At 40.8% G+C, this 21,310-nt stretch overlaps 1 protein-coding gene and 1 non-coding gene across 3 annotated transcripts; one reads left to right on the forward strand and one right to left on the reverse strand.

Moving 5' to 3' along the window:
* Window positions 1-4,814: 4,814 nt before the first annotated feature.
* Window positions 4,815-20,699, forward strand: LOC133075871 (zinc finger protein 280B-like). 2 transcript variants are annotated; one of them, XM_061170272.1, is made up of 3 exons: window positions 4,815-4,887; window positions 5,630-5,689; window positions 18,781-20,699. In XM_061170272.1, exon 3 carries the CDS (start codon window positions 18,850-18,852, stop codon window positions 20,482-20,484), a length of 1,635 nt encoding a protein of 544 aa, XP_061026255.1. In that variant the 5' UTR covers window positions 4,815-4,887; window positions 5,630-5,689; window positions 18,781-18,849; the 3' UTR covers window positions 20,485-20,699. The 2 variants fall into 2 exon arrangements, with proteins under 2 accessions (XP_061026255.1, XP_061026256.1); XM_061170273.1 differs by having other exon boundaries at window positions 4,859-5,046.
* Window positions 6,889-6,961, reverse strand: TRNAQ-CUG (transfer RNA glutamine (anticodon CUG)). Its single transcript has one exon. It is a non-coding gene; the product is annotated as a tRNA-Gln (tRNA).
* Window positions 20,700-21,310: the final 611 nt, after the last annotated feature.

The raw sequence follows: 21,310 nt of genomic DNA on the forward strand, positions 1-21,310 counted from the left end.
TTCAATATATAACTGAGCAGGACCCTGCAGGGCCTTCCCAGGGACAGACCCCCCACCCCCATGTCCCTGCCTCTTATTTGTAGAAAAGCTTTAGGTCCTAGGCCTTCCCCATGTTCCAAAGAGTGAATTTAATTAGAGAAGTGAGAAAATGCAGAAACAAAAGAAAACAGTCAAGCAAGCAAGACAAAACAATAATAGTTTAGCCATAAAACAAAGTCAAGGATCTTTAACTTCTCCTCAGGGGCTACAGATAATATCCTGAGCCATATCCTTGAGTAGTTTTGCAGAAACTAAAACTCCCAGAAGACAGAAGAAGTTAACTGTATGCTGCCTACCAGCATGTAGACCCCCAGACCAGCTGGAACCAGAAGGTTGATGATGTTGACTACTGAAATACAACCTAATTACCTCACCACCAACCAATGGTCATAAGAATTTTGCATGAGCCGATCACACACCCTGCCACCCTCTCCCTCACGTTGTCTTTAAAAACCCTTCCCTGAAAGCCATCCCAGAGTTTGGGTCTTTTGAGCATGACTGCCTGTTCTTGCTTGGTCCCGTTTTGGACGCCTTGCAATAAACGCAGTACTTTCCTTCATCACAACATGGTGTCAGTAGATTTGCTTTACTGCACTCGGGCTAGCAGACTCAAGTTTTGTTCAGTAACAATTAGTGCTATTCTCTTGACGTTGTAGTGGTATCGCATTGTAGTTTCATCTGCATTTCCCTGATGAGTAATGATTTTGAGAATTTTTTTTTCACATGCTTATTGGCCACTTGAATATTACCCTCTTTTATTAAGTGCCTATTCAAGTCTTGCTCCTCCTCTTAAAAGACAAAACAAAACTATAGACTGTCAACTGGGAAGGGCATTAGGGAACTTCTGGGACCCTGAAAACGTCCCTTATCTTGGCCTCGATGGTGATTTCATGGGTGTACATATGTACAAAGAGTGGTGCTTCATGGAATGTTCTGTTTAAGGAATTGTCTGCCAAGGACATATTCCTCTCATGTTTTCTTCTGGAAATTTTACGGTATAGCTTTTCACAGTTAGGTCTGATCTAGCTCAAATGTATTTTTTTTAATTTATGGTGTGATAAATCAAGGTATCAATGTTAATTTTTTCATATGTGTATTCAAATCAACCACCATTTACTAAAAAGACCACGCCACTGTATTGCAGTGGAAGCTCTGTGTAAATCAGGTAGATGGCTGTATATGTATTTCTGGACTCCATTCCATTTGTCCAGTGCTCTAGTCTTGTGCTAATGCCACAATTATTATAGCTCTTAATTACTGGGGCTCTGCCTAAGTTTGTGTGATGGTTAATTTTTTTTATCGACTTGATTGGGCTAAGGGATGCTCAGATAGCTAGGTAAACATTATTCCTGGGTATGTCTGTGAGGGTGTTTTCAGAAGAGATTAGCATTTGAATCAGTAGACTGAGTAAAAATATAAATCCTCAGCAATGTGGGTGGGCATCATCCAAGAAAATGTGGATGATCCCTAAGATGGGATGTGGGTTCATCCCTAAGAGAACAAAGGAGAAGGAAGGGACATCCATCTCTCCTTTGGACATCAAAGCTCCTGGTTCTTGGGCTTTCAGATTTGGACTGAGTTATATCACTGGCTTTCCTGGTTCTCCAGTTTGCAGGCAGCATATGGTGGAACTTAACATAAGCCAATTCCCATAACATACCTCCTCATGTATCCCTCTATATCCTATTGGTTGCGTTTCTCTGGAGAACCCTAATACAGATATCTGGGAGTTTAAGTTCTCCAGCTTTGGTGTTGAAAATTATCTTGGCTATTCCAGGTGTTTTGTTGTACTTCAGTGGTTATAGTGAACATTCTTATCTTGTTCTCAAGCTCGTGTACTATAGTTCATCGATTGTGACATGAGTTATAGGGCTTTTTGTAACTACCCACTGATTGCAGGAAAATTGAGCTGTAAATCAATAACAGAAAGATATGGGAATTCCTGGTGGTCCAGTGGTTAGGACTTGGCGCTTTCACTGCTGAGGTAGCCCTCAGGGTTCAATCCCTGGTCAGGGAACTAAGATCCCACAAGTCTTGAGGCATGGCCAAAAACAGAACAAACAACAAGCAAACAAAAAAAACAAACAGAAAGATAATTAAGGAAAAAAACCCCAAAGTTTTGAAATGAAGCAATATAATGAAGCAAACAGGGCTGGGGCCAGAGTAAGTGTTGCCAGGAGCCCAAAGCGCAAACGTGCCATGCCTGTGTTTCACAATCCTCTTTAATGTTGTGGTCTAGGCTCACCCTAGTCCTGGTTCTGATTCTAAATAACTTGTAGCTCCTATGAGAAATCACTATGGAAAAAATGAAAATATTTGAACTGAATGATATTGAAAACAGCAAAATTTATGGGACAGAGCTAAAGCAGTTCTTAGAAGAAATTCATATGTTTAAGTGCATTATGTTTTAAAAGAAGAATGATCTAAGTCAGTGCTGTCCACAGAAGTCTCTGCAGTGATGGAATTTTTTTTTTAATGTTATTGTTACATTTATTTCCTAAAATGTAATGTAACATTTATTTCCTAATAAGGATGATCAGCTTTTCACATGTATAAATGTGTATTTTTCTCTTCTGTGAGGTGGCCTGTTCATATCATTTGCCCATTTTTTGGTTGGAGTATTCATCTTGTAGAGTTTTCTTTTTGGCCATGCTGCGAGGCTAGCGGGATCTTAGCTCCCTGACCAGGGATCGAATCCGTACTTCCTGCAGTGGAAGTGTGGAGTCCTAACCACTGGAAATTTCAGATGGAAATGTTCTATATCTGCTCTGTCCAATATGCCACATGTGACTATGGAGCTGGTGAAATGTAGCTAGTGTGACTGAGATATTAAATTCTTAATTTTACTCAATTTGATTAATTTAAAATTAAAAGGTAAAGCTAGAAGAAACAGATCTTCCTTACAAATGAGTTCCAATTAATTTGTGTACTCGATAATTTGTGTATCTCATAGATGTTTCCCCTCAATGAGATTCCTTGCCCCTCCCTAAGTGTAGTTTGGATTTAGTGACTTGTTTCCAAAGAATAGAATATGGCTGGGGGAGAAAAGTAACTTTACAGTGGAGAAACTAGTGGTAAGTCACATTGATAGTATGTATCCCTGATGGGAAGTGATGAGAAGGATACGTCACCTCTGCGGTATAGTTCTAAAAACCTATAAACCCCAGTGTAACCGGGAGAAACACATCAAACTCAAACTGAGAGTCATTTGGCAAAATACCCGACACTTAAGGGTTCCTGAAAATTGTCAAAAGTCATGAAAAGCAAGGAACGTTTAAGAAACTGCCATAGAACAGAGTAAGCTAAGGAGGTCTTATAATTAAATGTGATTCGGTATCCTATATGGGAATCTGGAACAGAAAAAGGACATTTGTGGAAAAACTAGTGAAATTTGAATAAAGCCTGGAGCTTAGTTGATGGTAACTTACTGAAAGGTATTGGAGTAATTGTGAGGCCTAAAGGAGGTCATTTCACATATACACATTTTAGACATTGCAAATATTTTCTCTACATTACATCCTCTTCATTTTGACTATGGTATACTTCACTGAATGGAAATCAAAGGATCAATAATATTTAGACTGTGTGATCTGACCATAATGCAACAAAATGAGAAATTGATAAAGAAACAGCTTTTAAAATCCCGTAGATTTAGAATATAAATATATTAGTATATAATACATAACCCTTGTTTTAAGAAGAGAGTATTAGGATATTAGGATATACATGGAAATTAGGATATACTTGGAAGTGAATGATAATGAACATATTATTAAGCAAAAATTGTGGGACACAGTTAAATCGGTACTTTAGTAAATTAAGGTAAATTTATAGCATTACATACAAGAGAAATCAGAGTTACAAATAAATGAGTTAGGCATTTATCTCAAAAAGTTGTAAAGAAGAGCAACAGAACAAACCTATAGCGATAAGAAGGAAGGAAATAATAAAGAATGGAAAAATGAATATAATAGAGAAGAAAATAGCATTATAGAGTAAACCAAAAACTTTTTTTTTTTTTCAAACGATTACTAGGAGATTCCAGCAGAACAGGGCACTTAAAAAAGATTCTGTAAAGGACCAAATAATAAATACTTTAGGCTTGCGAATATGATCTCTGGCAATTAATTGACTTTGCAGCCATAGACGATAACTAAAGGAACAAGCAAGTCCCTGTTCCAACTTTAAGGACTCTGATAATTGAATTTCATATAATTTTCACTTGTCACAAAATAATATTCTCTTTGTGGTTTTCCCCAGCCATTAAAAAATGCAAAGCTCTAAAATAAAAACAATTTTTTTAAAATTGTAAAGCTCTTTTTTTAGCTCGCTGCAGGCTGTACAAAAACAGGTGGCAGGCTGCACTGGATTGGCCCCAAATTCAAGTCCAAGAGGATGGGCTTCAACACCCAGTTGCATGGTCAAGTTCCTTAAGCAAGGGGCGGGCAGATAGTGCTTTTATGGGAGAGGGATCACACCTGAGGATTGCAAGAGCTGGACTACCCTGATGGACTGGGAGCCCGCTCTTTACCCTGAGCCCTGGCGAATTCTGGCGTCTTGACAGCCCAAGACCTTGGAGACACAGGTTCAGCCTGACCCCGCCCCCAGCGGTTGCCACCGGGGGGGGGGGCGCTAGAGAGCGCGCATGCGCCCACCCGGCCTCGCTGCCAATCAGACCGCAGCGCCCGACCTCGCGCCGGCACCTGGCAGCCAATCACAGGTGACAGCGGGCGCGCCAGCGGGGGCGCGGGCGGTGGCGGCGTCTGCGGCGCCGGGGGCCTGAGGAGGCGTAGTCGCCTCAGGCTTCGCCCCGGGAGCGCCTCAGGGCTGGGGAGCACCTCAGGGCCGGTGAGCTGCCGGCCGTTCTGGCTCCGCCGCCGACGGGGACCGTGGCGCGGCCGGAGCGGTCCCTGAGGGCCGAGGGGAGGGTTTCTCGGGTCCTCACGAGCGGCGGGCCTGGCACGGCCCCGGCGGCCTGTGTGGGGCCGCGGGCCCTCAGGAGGGAGGGTGAGGCCCAGGCCCTGAGATCCCTTTCACCCTCTCCCTTCCCCAATCTGGGCGGGCGCCGCTCTCCGTCAGCCTCCCTCCCGCAGGGGTGGGCCGAGCCGGCCTCCGGGGAATGGCCTGTCAGGCCTCCGGCCCCGCCGAGGTCTCCTAATACATTACAACACAAAACAGTGTCAGGGCAGTTCTGTGACCCGGGCCCGGCGGGGTTCTGGAGATCCGTGGGCCCAGGCGCTGTCAGGAGGGCGCAGCTAAAAAAACAAAAAACAAATCGATCTAGTGGCTTCTCCCCTGCCGCTGCGCCTGGGCTATTTTCTTGTTGACTGGGCCTCGGCCCGCCCCCGCCCCCTGTGGGAGCCCCCCTGGGCGCCCGAGGTCCAGGCTTTTGGTTTGGGCAGGTGGCAGATGAGGTGTTTTTTACTGAGAGAGGGGAGGTTGGAGGAAGAGGCTTGTTCGAGATTCTGTTCTCTGGTTGAGTGTGAGACGCCTGGTAAACATGCTGAGGGCAGGACCAGCGAGGGCCTGGGGGATAGAATGTTCCCGTAACACGTGACTCACCCTGACCCTTCTCTCTGCTGGTCTCTAGGATGCGACCTGCTCCTGCCTGGAAAATCTCAAGCCCCCAGGTTTTCAGTGCGCGCCTGAGGTAAGGTGACAGACGTCTTTCTAATGAGGACCGGAGTGGTATCTATCTATCGATCTATCTATTTATGGCTGTGTTGGGTCTTGTTGCTGCACATGGGCTTTCTCGTTGTGGCGAGCGGGGGCTTCTTTTCGTTGTGGTGCGCGGGCTTCTCATTACGGTGGCTTCTCTTGTTGTGGAGCACGGGCTCTAGGGCGCACGGGCTTCAGTCGTTGCAGCACACGGGCTCAGTAGCTGTGGTTCTCAGGCTCTAGAGCACACTCAGTAGCTGTGGCGCACGGGCTTAGTTGCTCCGTGGCATGTGGGATCTTCCTGGACCAGGGCTCGAACCCGTGTCTCCTGCATTGGCAGGCGGATTCTTAACCACTGCGCCACCAGAGAAGCCCCCAGAGTGGTATCTTTTTTACCCTCAGCGTTTTTCCTGTTCTCTCCCGGGCTAACACGTTGCTGCCCAGAGAACGTTCTCCTGCGTGGGTGGGAGCCGACCCAGAATGTGTGTGATGACTTCAGGGCACTCACTGGTTCAGCTCATTCTGGAGCCCTCTTAAGTTGCGGCCTTAAAAAGGGGCAGGGGGCTGGGGGCCGGCTTTCACCTGCTGTTATGAAAGGGAAAAAAGTAAGAGCACCATGGATTTTTAAGCTGACTTCTACCATGCAGCGAGGCTAACGTGGGCTGATGCACGTGGCCTAAGGTTTCAGCTAATGTATTAAAATCATAAAGTGATGGGAGTCCCCTGGTGGCCTCCGGGTTAGGATTCTGGGCTTTCACTGCAGTAGCCCGGGTTCAGTCCCTGGTCGAGGAACTGGGATCCCACCAGCCATGTGGCACGGCCAAATAAATAAATAAATAAAGTGGTTCATTCAGAGTAAATGTGTTGTGATTTAACATGATTCCATGGGATTAGTTTGTTCATTTCTGTACCCTTTTCCTTAAGGGTTTTATTTCATGAAGTAATTGAATGTGACTGGATGGGCGGGGTATCTGAGTTCACTTCATGCCAGTAAACAAGACTATAGGTAGCTTTATGCCCAGCAACTTGTGCATACAGCTCCGTTGTATAGTTACTTATCTATCGCTGGTACAACTTTGAGTCCTTGGCTTGACTATACAAGTTTGATTTGACTATACAAGCTTCATGGCATGTCAATTTTGCCGTGTTTTGTTTTGTTTTGGCTGCGCCACGTGGCTTATGGGATTTTAGTTCCCCAGCCAGGGATTGAACCTGGGGCGCCAGCAGTCAGAGTGCTAAGTCCTAACCACTGGACTGCCAGGGAACTCCCGTTTTGTTTTTTTCGTTTGCTTGTTTTTTAAATTTTGCTGTATTTATAGGAGAGCTATTCTGTGTATGACAGTTCAGAGTTGCAAGTACGACATATGAATGATATGGTAACTTGAAATGTCTGTGTTGTACACATTATCTCACAACTTAATAGCCTGAAAAAACATATTATCTCACGGTCTAGAATCCAGGAGTGGCTTAGCTGGGTGGTTTTGCCTCAGGGTCTCTCCTTGACTTTTGTTGAATCTAACTTCAGTCACTTGGCTGTTAGCAAGGGGCCTCAGTTCCTCACTCTCTGGGCCTCTCCATGGGGCTGCTCATGTCATGGCTGCTGGCTTCCCCCAGAGCGAGTGATTCGGGAAAGAATTTGCACCCAAGATGAAGTGCAGAGTCTTTTTCAGAAGTTACACACCTTCACTTCTGTCTTTGCTTAGTCTCACAGGTCAACCCTGTGATAGTGTGAGGGAGAGCTACACAGGATTGAGAATACCAGGAGGCGGGATTCATTTGGGGCCATCTTGGAGGCTGGCTACCATACCCATTAATCCACCATGCCAGCCTTTCTTCATATGGTCTCAGGTCTGTTACTGTGAGTGAATTATTTGGCTTGTGTACACTTCTTGTGTACTAGATCCAATCAATTCTTGTTTGTTCAAGGATATTCTAGCAAGTCTCTTCTTCGGATTAAGTTTTCTGTTTCTCTGGATGGTTCCCGTCAGCAAACAGGCTGATTATAATGTCATCTCGCATTAAAAAATCCATCTTTTGATGGCACATCCCCCTTCTGCTTGTTTTATTTCGTATTTGCTAGTTATAGGAAAACTTCTACAGAGTTGGCCATATTTGTTATCTCCAAGTCTCTCGTTTTCCTTTAAATCCACTCTTGTCAAGGTCACTAATGAATTCCACAATGTTTAACTCAATGGTCAATTTTTAGTTTTTATTTTATTTGATTTATTGGCAGCATTTATCAAAGTAGTTCATTTCCTCCTCCCTGAAAATAATTTTTCATTTAGATTACAGGATGCTTCTCTTTCCTGATTCTCCTCTACATACAATTCTCTCACATACAATATGTGACCTTTGGTGTCTGGCTTTATTCAGTTAGCATGTTTTCAGGTTCATCCATGTCATAGATATACAACAGTGCTTTGTTTGTTTTTATGGCTGAATAGTATTCCATTGTAAGCATATACCACAGTTTTGTTTATCCATTTATCAGTTAATGGACATTTGGATTGTGTGCTCTTTGTGGCTATTGTGAGGAATGCTACTGTTAACATTGTTTTTGCGTGGACTTAATGTTTTCAATTTTTATGGGTATATACCTAAGAGTGAAGTTGCTGGATCATATGGTAACTCTATATTTAATTTTTGAGGTATTGCCAAACTGTTTTCCAAAGTGGTTGTACCACTTTGTAGCAATTGCACCAGCAATATATGAGGATTCCAATTTCTCCACATCCTCTGCAGCACTTGTTATTGTTTCTCTTTTTGATTATAGCCAACCTAGTGGGTGTGAAGGAGTATCTCATTGTTATTGATTTACATTTTCCTAATCATGTTAAGCAGTATTTCCTGTGCTTATTGGCCATTTGTATAGCATCTTCTTTGGTGAAATGTCTCTTCGAATCCTTTGCCTGTTTAAAAAAATTTTTTTTATTGTTGTAAAAAACATATAACAAATTTTACCATCTTAACCATTTTAAAAAAATTTATTTATTTTATTTAATTTTTGGCTGCCTTGGGTCTTTGTTGCTGGGCACGTGCTTTCTCTAGTTGTGGCGAATGAGGCTACTCTTTGTTGTGGTGTGTGGGCTTCTCATTGCGGTGGCTTCTCTTGTTGCGGAGCACAGGCTCTAGGCACGCGGGCTTCAGTAGTTGTGGCTCATGGGCTCCACAGCGCAGGCTCAGTAATTGTGGCACACGGGCTTAGTTGCTCCACGGCATGTGGGATCTTCCCGGATCAGGGCTCGAACCCGTGTTTTCTGCATTGGCAGGCAGATTCTTAACCACTGCGCCACCAGGGAAGCCCCATCTTAACCATTTTTAAGTGTTAAGTATATCCACGTTGTTTTTTTCTTTTTTGTTTTCTTGTTTTTGCCACGCTGCACGGCTTGCAGGATAGTTCCCAACCAGGGATCGAACCCAGGCTCCCTGCAGTGAAAGCGCCTAACAACTGGACCGCCAGGGAATTCCCCATTTACATTGTTTTGAAACAGATCTCTAGACCTTTTCATCTTGCAAAATTGAAACTACCCATCCCATTAAACAACAAACTTTTCCCTCTCCTGCTAGACCATAGTATCCACCATTCTACTTTCTGTTTCTTTTCTATTGCTTTGACTACTTTGGATACTTCACATAAGTGGAAGCATACAGTATTTGTTTTTATGACTGGCTTATTTCATTTAGCATGATGTATGATGTCTTCAAGGATCATGCATATTGTAGCATGTGGCAGAGTTTCTTTTTTATGGCTAAATAATGTTCCATTGTATGTATATATCACATTTTAAAAATTCATTCATCAGTTGATGGACATTTAGGTTGCTTCCACCTCTTAGTTATTGTGAATAGTGCTGCTGTGAGCATGGATGTGCAAATATCTCTTAGAGACCCCGCTTTCATTTCTTTTGGATCGATATCCAAAAGTGGAATTGCTGGATCATATGGTAGTTCTATTTTTAACTTTTTGAGGAGCCTTTATACTGTTTTCCACAGCATTTGCACTATTTACAATCCATCCATAGCACACAAGGATACAGTTTCTGTACATGCTTGCCAACAGTTTCCCTTCCCTCCCCTTCCTTTCTCCTGCCTTCCTTCCCTCCCTCCCTCCCTCCCTTCCTTCCTTCCTTCCTTCCTTCCTTCCTTATAGTAGCCATCCTGATGGGTGTTACTGTGGTTTACATTCACATTTCTCTGATGATTAGTATGTTGAGCATCTTTTCATATACTTGCTAGCCATTTTATATCATCTTTGGAGAAATATCTATTCAGGTCCTCTGCCAATTTTTTAATTGAGTTGTTTTTTTATTCTTCTGTTATAAAAGATCTTTATATATTCTTTTATCACATATGTTAGTATCTATATGTGTCCCTTATAACATATCAATGTATATGTATCACATATATATGTGTTCCTAGTCACATATATGATTTACAGATATTTTTCTCCCATTCTGTGGGTTATCTTTTTACTTTCATGATGGTGTCCTTTGAAGTCCAAAAGTTGTCAATTTGATGAAGTCCTGTTATTTTTTCCTTTGTCATTTATTCTTTTGGTGTCTTCTCTAAGAAACCATTTACTCCAATTTTCTTTAAAGAGTTTTTTTAGTTTTAGCTCTACTTTTAGTTTCACAATCCATTTTGAGTTACTTTTTATATATATGGTGTGAGCAGGGGCCCAACTTCATTCATTCTTTCACATATGGATGTCCAGTTGTTCCATCAACATTTGTTGAAAAGATTTATCTGTTCCCCACTGATTATTTTGGTAATCTTGCTGAAAATCAGCTCACCATTAATGCATGGGTTTTTTTCTGGACTCTGAATTCTATTCCATTGATCTATTGTGTTGATCTGTTTCTATCCTTATGCCAGTGCCACATTTCTTGATTACTATAGCTTTGTAGTAAGTTTTGAAATCAGAAAGTCTGAATCTTTCAGTTTTTTCTTTTTCAAGATTGTTTTGGTTATTCTGAGTTCCTTGAATTTCCATGTGAGTTTCAATTCTGTGAGGAGGCTAGCCAAGATTTTGATAGATCAGTTGTGGGAGTCTTGCCATTTTAACAATATTAAATCTTCTGATCCATGAATGTGGGATGTCTTTACATTTATTTAGGTCTTTAATTGCTTCAACAATGTATTTAGTATAATTCAGTGTTTTCAGAATAAAAAAGCGCTGCATTTCTATTAAATTTATTCCTAACTATTCTTTTTTCAAAAATTTATTTTATTGAAGTATAGTTGATCTACAGTGTTGTGTTAATTTCTGCTGTACAGCAGAGTGATTCAGTTGTACATATACATTCTTTTTCATATTCTTTTCCATTATGGTTTATCACAAGATATTGAATATAGTTCCCTGTGCTATACAGTAGGATCTTGTTGTTTATCCGTTCTATATGTGATAGTTTGCATCTGCTAATCCCAAACTCCCAATCCATCCCTCCCCACAATCCTTGGCAACCACAAGTCTGTTCTCTGTGTCTGTGAGTCTGTTTCTGTTTCATAGGTAAGTTCAATTGTGTCTTATTTTAGATTCCACATATAAGTGATATCATAATGATATTTGTCTTTCTCTTTCTGATAAGTATTCTTTGTAACAGTGTAAATGGAAGTGTTTATTTACTTTCATTTTCAGAACATTTATTGCTACTGTATAGAAACATAATTGATTTTTTTATATTGATCTTGTATTCTGCAACCTTTTAATTCTAATACTTGTTTTGTGGATTCCTCGGGATTTTGTATATACAAAATCATGTCATCTCCAATATAGTTTTACTTTTTCCTTTTCCATTCTGAATGCTGCTACTTTTTTTTTTTTTAAAGCTGAAATCTTGAGTGTTACATCTTTTTTTTTTTAAACTTTGGGTTTATTTATTTATGGCTGTGTTGGGTCTTCGTTTCTGTGCGAGGGCTTTCTTTAGTTGCGGCAAGTGGGGGCCACTCTTTATCACGGCGCATGGGCCTCTCATTATCGCGGCCTCTCTTGTTGCGGAGCACAGGCTCCAGACACGCAGGCTCAGTAATTGTGGCTCACGGGCCTAGTTGCTCCGCGTCATGTGGGATCTTCCCAGACCAGGGCTCGAACCTGTGTCCCCTGCATTGGCAGGCAGATTCTCAACCACTGTGCCGCCAGGGAAGCCCTTTTTTTTTTTTTTTTTTAACTCCTTTTTCTTGCCTGATTGTCCTGGTTATAGAACTTCCAGTATAATATTGAGTCAAAGTGCGGTAGTAGACATCCTTGTCTTGTTCCCAATCTTAGAGGGAAAGCTTTCAGTCTTTCACGACTAAGTATGATGCTAGCTGTGGGTGTTTTACAGGTACCCTTTGATTGAGAAAGTTCCCTTCTGTTCCTAATTGTTGAGGGTTTTTTGTTTGTTTGTTTGTTTTTCATCATGAAAAGGTGCTAGATTTAGTCAAATGCTTTTTCTGTAGGCAGGTGTCTTTTTTTGTCCTTTATTCTATTAAAATGGTATAATGTTGATTGATTTTCCTATAATAAACCAACTTTGCATACCTCCATAAATCCCATGTGGTCATGGTATATAATCTTTTTTATGTGTGGTTAGATTTTGTTTGCTAGTATTTTGTTGAGGACTCTTCTATATTCATAAGGGATATTGGTCGTGTGTGTGTGTGTGTGTGTGTGTGATGTCTTTGTCTGATTTTGGTATCAGAGTAATACTGGCCTCACAGAATGAGCTGGAAAGTTTTCTCTCCTCTTTTAGTTTCTGAAAGAGTTGATAAAGGACTGGTGTTAATTTTTCTGTAATCACTTTGATAGAATTAACCAGGGTAGTCATCTGATCTTAGGTTTCTCTTTTGGAAAATTTTCTGATTACTAATTCAATGTGTTTGCTTGTTTTAGATCTATTCATATTGATTTTTTTTTTTTTACTGAGTCAGTGTGGTAGTTTTTGTCTTTCTAGAATTTGTCCATTTCATCTAGGTCATCTAATTTGTTGGAATAGAATTGTTCATAGTATTCCCTTGTTTTTTGATTAAATTTCTGTGTGGTTGGTAGTAATATCCCCTCTTTATTTTAAAAAATAATATATTGAGGTGAAATTTACATAAGATCAGTGATTTTGAAGTGAACAATTCAGTGGTATTTAGAGTATTCATGATGTTGGACATCTGCTGCCTCTGTCTAGTTCCAAAACATCTCCATCATTTCAAGGTAAAACTCTTTATCCAGTAAGCAATTTCTCTCCATTTCCCCTCCCCCATACGCTGGCAACCACCAGTCTGTGTTTAGATTCTATGGATTTATCTATTCTGGATATTTCCTATAGATGAAATCATACAATATGTGACCTTTTATGTCTTTCTTCTTTCATTTTGCTTGTTTTCAGGGTTTATCCAGGTTGTAGCATGTATTAATATTTCTTTTTTTTTTACTTAAAATTAAATTAAAATATTTTTATTGAGGTATAATTGACATATAACATTATACTAGTTTCAGGTGTACCACACAATGATTTAATATTTGTTTATATTGTGAAATCCCTACAATGAGTATAGTTAACATCTATCACCATACATAGTTAAAATTTTGTGTGTGTGTGTGATGAGAACTTTTAAGATATACTCTCTTGATGACTCTCAAATATTCAATACAGTATTATTAACTATAGTCACCATGTTGTACATTACATCCCCAATATAACTGGAAGTTTGTACCTTTTGACCCCCTTCACCAGTTTTGCCCACTTCCCCAACCCCCTGCCTTTGGCAACCACCAGTCTGTTGTATGAGCTTGTTTTTTGTTTGTTTGTTTTTGCTTAGGTTCCATATATGAGATCATACAGTATTTGTCTCTCTTTGTCTGACTGATTTCATTTAGTGTAATGCCCTCAGGGTCCATTCATGTTGTTGCAAATGGAAAGATATCATTCTTTTTTCTGGCTGAATAATATTCCATTGTATATATATGCTGCATTTTCTTTACCCATTCATCCGTCAATGGTCACTTAGGTTGTTTCTATATCTTGGCTGTTGTAAATAATCCTGCAGTGCTTCAGTGAACATGGGGGTGCCTTCATTCTTTTTATGGTTGAATAATAGTCTGTTGTATGTATAGAACATGGTTTATCATTCATCCATTGATGAGCATTTGTGTTATTTCCACCTTGAGGTTATTGTGAATAGTGCTGCTATAAACTTGCACGTACATTAGATATACTTGTTTGAGTACCCGTTTTCAATTCTTTTGGGTATATATCTAGAAATGGACTTGTGGGGTCATATGATAATTCTGTGTTTAACTTTTTGAGGACTTACCAAACTGTTTTCCACAAAAATCCTGATTTTTGCAAGCCTTTGGTTAATTTCCAGGATCTAGAAAGCTTGATTTTGACAGTTTTTGCTGGTGTTTTCTTTGCTTTTATGTAGTTTCCTTATTCCATCATTCCCTCTGACATCACCATAACATTTAACAAATTGACATTGTCATTTTTTTTTTAAGGTGTCTTTTTTGTGGTCCTCCACAACCCCTCTCTTTAAATCATTCTCCACTCACCTGATACTTCCAAACCCTCTCCAAATTCTTAGTCTTAGTGAAAGGAATTGCCTCAGAACTAACAGGCCACTTTTAGGTTGAACTCCTACCTTGCTCATATCTCCTTTGTGGATTCTTCTAAGATGCTGCTCTTGGGAGGAAAGGAAGGAAAAGCGAAAGTGGCTGAATTTCTCTCCTGCCTGCCTGGGTGAACTGTAGTACTCTAACCATACTGTTCTAAGAAAAGCCTTCCCCAAACTGTTGGTCCCCATAATGAGATCTGGCCATAGTCATCCTCCTGAATCCCAGGATTGCAGGACTCTCACATTTGGTATAACAGTACACCTCAGTGGCTCCCAGACTTGAAGAAAATTGGTTATATCCCAAGTTTGAACATTTCCTACCTTTTCCCTCACCCTGCCTTCTTCTGTTGAATTATTTTTATCCCCTTCTAGATAATTATTTTCTTTTAATGAATATTTGAGTGCTTATTGTATGCCAGGACTGCTCTTGGCCCTTGGGAGAAATCAGTGAACAAAACAGACAAAAACAAACTAAAAAACAAAACAATTTCTCCTGTGGAAGGAACTAACAGTTCAGTGGAGGAAGAAAGATAGTCAATATAATAAATATGTACATTCTCTTGTGAAATAAAAGGTGATGTTATGAAACTAGGAAAAATATAATAGAGTAGGGTCATAGGATTGAATGTTGGGTAGGTAGGAGTGTTGTGATTTTAGATAAGGTGGTCAGAGTAAGTCTCTTGGAATAGGTAGGTTTGGACATGGACTTGAAGGAGATAGAAGTGTTAGCCATGGGGATATCTGGAAGACAAGAATTTCAGGTGGAGACTTTGAAGGGAGCAGCAAGGAAGCCACTGTAGCTGGATTGGAGTGAATGAATGTTAGAGTAGAGAGAGGAGAGGTCAGAGAGGTAGCAATAGTGGAAATGGTGGGACTTTCCTGGTGGCACAATGGTTAAGAATCCACCTGCCAATGCAGGGGACATGGGTTCGAACCCTGGTTCGGGAAGATCCCACATGCCGCGGAGCAGCTAAGCCCGTGCGCCACAACTACTGAGCCTGCGCTCTAGAGCCCGTGAGCCACAACTACTGAGCCCGCGTGCCACAACTACTGAAGCCCGCGCGCCTAGAGCCCATGCTCCGCAACAAGAGAAGGCACCGCAATGAAAAGCACGTGCACCGCAAGGAAGAGTAGCCCCTGCTCGCGGCAACTAGAGAAAGCCTGTGTGCAGCAATGAAGACCCAACACAGCCATAAATAAATAAATTTTTTAAAAGAGAGAAGCCCTCAGGCGAAGGAAGGGGGTTTACGTCAGGGCGACCTCAAAAATAAAATAAAAAAAGAAGAGTGGAAATGGTGGTGAGGGTCTGTAAATCCTTACTTTTTCTCTCAGTCCATTCTATAGAAGTAGTCATGTTTTTTGACAATGAACAACCTTGGCTTAATAGTTGTTCTCCTCCTAGACTCCCAGGCTAGATTAGACTCTATTTTTGCGTTCCTTTATCATCCTGAGCTTATTTGTGAAAAAATATTTGTTAAAAAATATTTATGAAAAAATTACTTTTGTTTTGCTCAGTTGCCCTAGGATAGAATCCAAATGTTTATGGCGGTTTTAAGGATCCCGTGAAACTCCCGTTTCCCCCAAGGGTCTGTGTTTAATGGATGTTGAATTCTAAGGCCGCAACTGTGTGGGGTTAATGGAGTAGAGGGAAGAAGGAGTGGTGGAGAAGGGACTTGAGTGCTGTGGTGGGGAGAGAGTGACGGGGTTGGGACAAGAATCTGGAGGAGCAGTAATGGGTCAAAAGAGTCAGGGGCAAGGGAAGATGGTGAGGGTAGGTACCAGAGGAGTCCTAGTGGCGTAATCTCAGGAAGTTACTTAAGAGGGACTGATGCCTGAAAAAATCTGGTGTGTGGCTATAACAAAACCCATTTAAAGGGCCGTTGTTGAAATGCAGAGGAATAACCTGGGAGGTGGGTCATCACCCACTGTTCTCTCAGCTATTTTTGGAGTGAAACCTCTCATTGGCTCCTTCCACAGCCCTTGGCAACTTTCTTGGTGGGGGAAATGAAGTGATTTTTGAGGACTCATCCCTTAGATCTAGCAGGTCTTGGCATGTCCAACCTCCCTACCCCGAATTCTCAAGATTCTGGTAATTGTAGAAAATAAGGACACTAGAGGAGAAGTGATAAGAAAATTCCCATGGTTTGTTGTTACTCTTGTCCTAAATGAATGCATTCATTAACTTATTTGTTTTATGTATCATTCTTTCTCCACTCTTAATTAACTTTTCATCTCGGATGATTGGTTGGATGAAAAGTTAATCAGTATGGTCAACAGCTAAAAATTCTACTAAGATCAGTTAGGTGAAAGTTCAGCAATGTTATTGGAACCCAGTTTATTTTTATTTTTTAAAAACAACAGAATTTATTCCCACAGTTTTGAAGGCTGGAAAGTCCAAGATCAAGGTGCTGGATGATTTGGTTCCCCACTGAGGGCTCTCTTTCACCTTCTTCCTGTATCTTCACATTTGGGGGGGTGTTGGGGGAGATAGAGAGGAAGCAAGCTCTGTGATGTCTCTTCTTGGCACTAATCCAATCATGAGGGCCCTCATGACCTTATCTAAACCTAATTATCCCCCAAAGACCCCATCTTCAAATACCATCACATTGGGGGTTAGGGCTTCAACATGTGAATTTCTGATGCGGACAAGGTTCTCAGAGTAAATTGATAGAAAACATGGAATTAATGGAGCACACTCTGCTCTACAAATAAAGGTTCATATTGATGAGAGTTACTATTTATTAATTCATTTAACAAATTCTGTATTTGTTGAGCTCCCATGCTATGCTAGGCAATGTTCTTTGTGCTGGTGATCCAGCAGTCAACAAAAGGCAATTCCTGCCCTTTGGAGTTTACATTTTACTGGATAGACAATAGAAAATAATCAAGATAAATAATGTTTATAATATATGAGGTGGTGATAAAGGCATATAGGTGGAAGAGAAGGGAAGAGAAATTGGGAATGTGAATTAGAGGTTGGTTGGAGTATTTGAGAACCTCTCTGAGAAGAAGGCTTGGAACAGAGCCCTGAAGGTGGTGAGGGGCCAGCCATGTAGGTATCTGGATGATGAGCATTCATATTAGAGGGACAACAAATATAAGGACTCTAAGTAAGGTAAAGTGTTTAGTTTGTTCAAGAAATAGCAAGGAGGTTAGTGTGGTTAGAGTGAAGTGGATGGGGGAGAGGAGTATGAGATAATTGCAGGGGACAGTATGTAGGGTTGGAAGTGTGGTCTTATAGGCATTGGAAGGACTTGGCCTTTTACTGAGTGAACCAGAAAGGCATTGGAATGTTTTGAGCTGAGCAGTGATGCAGTCTAATTTGTTTGAACAGCATTACTTTACCTACTATGTGAAGAGACAGGTGGAGTGAGGGACAAAGCACTGTTGGATTTAAGTTTAGTGGGGAAGTCAGGATTAGAGGGAGAAATTTAGGAGACATCAGTGTTGAGTTGGGGTGAGATTATCAAGAGAGTTCATTCCCAATTTGCTAGCCTGTGCTAAGCGCTTGACATTGAATTATGCTATTTGTTGACCATATGTAGATACTCTTACTCTATTCTTTGAAGTTGACACTTCTTTTCTATATTAACATATATGAAATCAGTATGTGTGAATCAATTTAGATATGTGCATTTAATATAAATTTTCTTCCAATTCTACTACAAAACAAGATGCCATTGAATATTTGATGCTTTTTCTTTTTTTCTTTTTTTAAAATAAATTTATTTATTTATTTATTTTTGGCTACGTTGGGTCTTTGTTGTTGCGCGGCTTTCTCTAGTTGCGTCGAGGGGGGGCTCCTCTTTGTTGCGGTGCGCAGGCTTCTCAATGGGGTAACTTAGCTTGTTGCGGAGCATGGGCTCTAGGCACACGGGCTTCAATAGTTGTGACACGTGGGCTCGGTAGTTGTGGCTTGCGGGCTTAGTTGCTCCGCGGCATGTGGGATCTTTGCGGACCAGGGCTTGAACCCGTGTCCCCTGCGTTGGCAAGCGGATTCTTAACCACTGTGCCACCAGGGAAGTCCCGATGCTTTTTAAAAAGAGCTGTTACTTTAAGTCTAAGAAATAAAGATTTTTGCCTTTAAGATACAGAAACACATTTAAAAGTTATAAATTTTCCAAAACAGATGTAGCTGGTTAGAATTCCAGCTTAATCTTCTTTGACTCCAGACCCCATGTTTCTAAACACTGCACAATGGCGCTTTTGTAAAAATACTCATCCTTTACACGTGATTTCACCTAGTGATTAGTTGTTGGAGTTTTGGGTTTTTTTTCTTTTTTTAATAGAAGAGATCAAAATCAGCATAGGGCAAAGCTATGATTCTAGAGTTTTATAGACTTGTAATCATAGGTTTTTAAGCTGTCATTTATCCTCTTTGACTCTCAGTGTCCTTATCTGTAAAGTAAGGATGTTTATAAATACCCTAGAGTTTTGGAGAGAATTAAATAACGTATTTTTCTGTACTTAACTGATGTGTAGTATGTTTATACTTAGGTGGCAGTTTATATAAAGGAAGCACTGGGACCTGTGGCCACACCCTTCAAGAATAAAAAAATTTAGAAAATGGAACCACCATGTATGTTATGTGAAGAACAAGAGCCAGAACCACAGAAAAGCATAGAAGAAACCAAACAAGTAGACGATGAAGATGATGAACTGATCTTTGTTGGGGTGGAACATGTAAATGAAGATGCTGAGCTGATCTTTGTTGGGATGACCTCAAATTCAAAACCAGTTGTTTCAAACATATTGAACAGAGTTACCCCAGGTTCGTGTTCAAGGAGAAAACAGTCTGGTCACTTCAGAAAAGATAATGCTCACAAATTGCAGCCTGTAAGTAATGTGATGCCTACATCAGAAGCAATGACTGTCTTACCAGTTTCTGACTCTGAATCAAGATCAACAGATAGTCCTATTATTATTGAGCCTTTGTCTAAACCTGATTATAAAAATAATTCACCACAAGTCGTGCCTATTAGCTCTTCAGAGTTATGTTCTCCTCCTTTGATTACCTTCACAAGTTCATTGCAGCATCCAGTAGGAGCAGCACTTTCTACAGGAGGTATGAATAAAAGTCCTCATGTAACAAAGCGACTTTCCACTTCTGAAACAAATAGCACAAATCCCAAAAGGCCTAAACTCAATAATGGAATCATAGGGGGACACTCTTTAGCTCTGGCCCCTTCAGGTATCTTTCATACAATGACAGCTCAGCAAAGCACACCCTCAGACAGTGTTCATACCTCATTAAGCCATGTTCAGAATGGAGAACCTTGTCCAACAGCTTTTCCAAAGGACAGTGTTCATTGCAAGCCTATAAGTCCTTTTGGGGAAAATGGACTGGCAAAAACAGACTTTTCAAGTCTAGCAAGTCAAAACAAGACTGTTGATCCCACGAAAGGAAATCTGATCGTGTTACTTCGTGACTTTTACTATGGACAGCATACAGGAGATGGGCAGCCAGAACAGAAGACTCACACAGCCTTTAAATGCCTCAGCTGCTTGAAAGTTCTAAAAAATGTCAAGTTTATGAATCACATGAAGCACCATTTGGAACTTGAAAAGCAGAGGGGTGACAGCTGGAAAAACCATACTACCTGCCAGCACTGCCACCGCCAGTTTCCCACTCCCTTCCAGCTGCAATGTCACATTGAAAGTGTCCATACTTTCCAGGAGCCCTCTGCAGTCTGTAAAATCTGTGAGTTGTCTTTTGAAACAGATCAGATTCTCTTACAGCACATGAAGGACAATCATAAGCCTGGCGAAATGCCCTATGTGTGCCAGGTCTGCAATTACAGATCGTCAGCCTTTGCTGATGTAGAAACACATTTCAGAACATACCACGAAAACACTAAGAATTTGCTTTGCCCATTTTGTCTCAAAATTTTCAAAACTGCAACACCATACATGTGTCATTATAGAGGACACTGGGAAAAGAGTGTTCACCAGTGTTCCAAATGCCGGCTACAGTTTTTAACTTTCAAGGAGAAAATGGAGCACAAGACCCAGTGTCATCAAATGTTTAAGAAGCCTAAGCAACTAGAAGGATTGCCTCCTGAAACAAAAGTTGTTATACAAGTGTCACTGGGACCTCTTGAACCAGGATCAGTGGAATTAGCATCCATTACTGTGAACACATCTGATTCTGAACCTTCACCCCCCAGGTCTAAAAGTAGAATTTCAAAAAAACCCCATTAATTCTACTTTCAGTAAATCTGAAGCAAATACTTCAATCAAAGTTAAAAACCCCACTAAAAACAAAAAATCCAAATCATAACATTATTCAATAGCATCAATTATAGTGAAACCAATGGATCATTTATGAGGTTTTTCTAAAAATTCATGAAGTACAATATTGTTTGATCTGAATTTTGAGATATTATTTTAAAACATATTACCTGATTTTCATATAACTATCTGGCTTAACACATAAAAGGTGTGTGTGTGTGTGTGAATGGGGGGGGGGGAAGAGAGAAAGAGAAAAGTGAAAACCTATTTATTATTTTGGTATTTTGTGTTATTTGTAAGTTTGAAAGCTCTGCTATACATATAATCTGTAGAATTTTTTAACAACTTAATTTTATTTTCAACTTTTTCCATGCCTTGAAGATTTCAATATTAACTATAGCCTATAGTTAGGCTATAGTTAGGCTAACTATAGAAATGGCTTTGTTATGGCGTGGTCCCGTTTGCTGCTGAACTCTCAGAAGTGCCTCTGTTGTGCTGATCTAAAATAACCTGACTCTGAAAGCCTTGGTGTGGAGAAGTTGATGGAGACCCTATGGTGTGAATGGGGACCAGAAACAGGGAATTCAGTAAGTGGAGAGCAGTGGCTCCTTGTCCCAGTTGAGGAAGGGGCACACATTCACTCCAGGCTTGGAGCCAAGGCAGAAGGAACACTGTCTCAGACTGTCTTTACCTAGGCCAAGGACATCCAAGGAAGCCAAACCATTAAAATAAAATGCCTATGTTTGGTGAGGGGCCCCTGCAGGCATCAAGCAGGTACTGTGTATCATTGGCTTCA

Source organism: Eubalaena glacialis, chromosome 15, assembly GCF_028564815.1.
Source record: "Eubalaena glacialis isolate mEubGla1 chromosome 15, mEubGla1.1.hap2.+ XY, whole genome shotgun sequence".
Classification (NCBI taxonomy): domain Eukaryota; kingdom Metazoa; phylum Chordata; class Mammalia; order Artiodactyla; family Balaenidae; genus Eubalaena; species Eubalaena glacialis.

Excerpts from the sequence above, each read along its gene's own strand:
- LOC133075871 (XM_061170272.1), top strand. The coding sequence starts at position 18,850 with ATGGAACCACCATGTATGTTATGTGAAGAACAAGAGCCAGAACCACAG.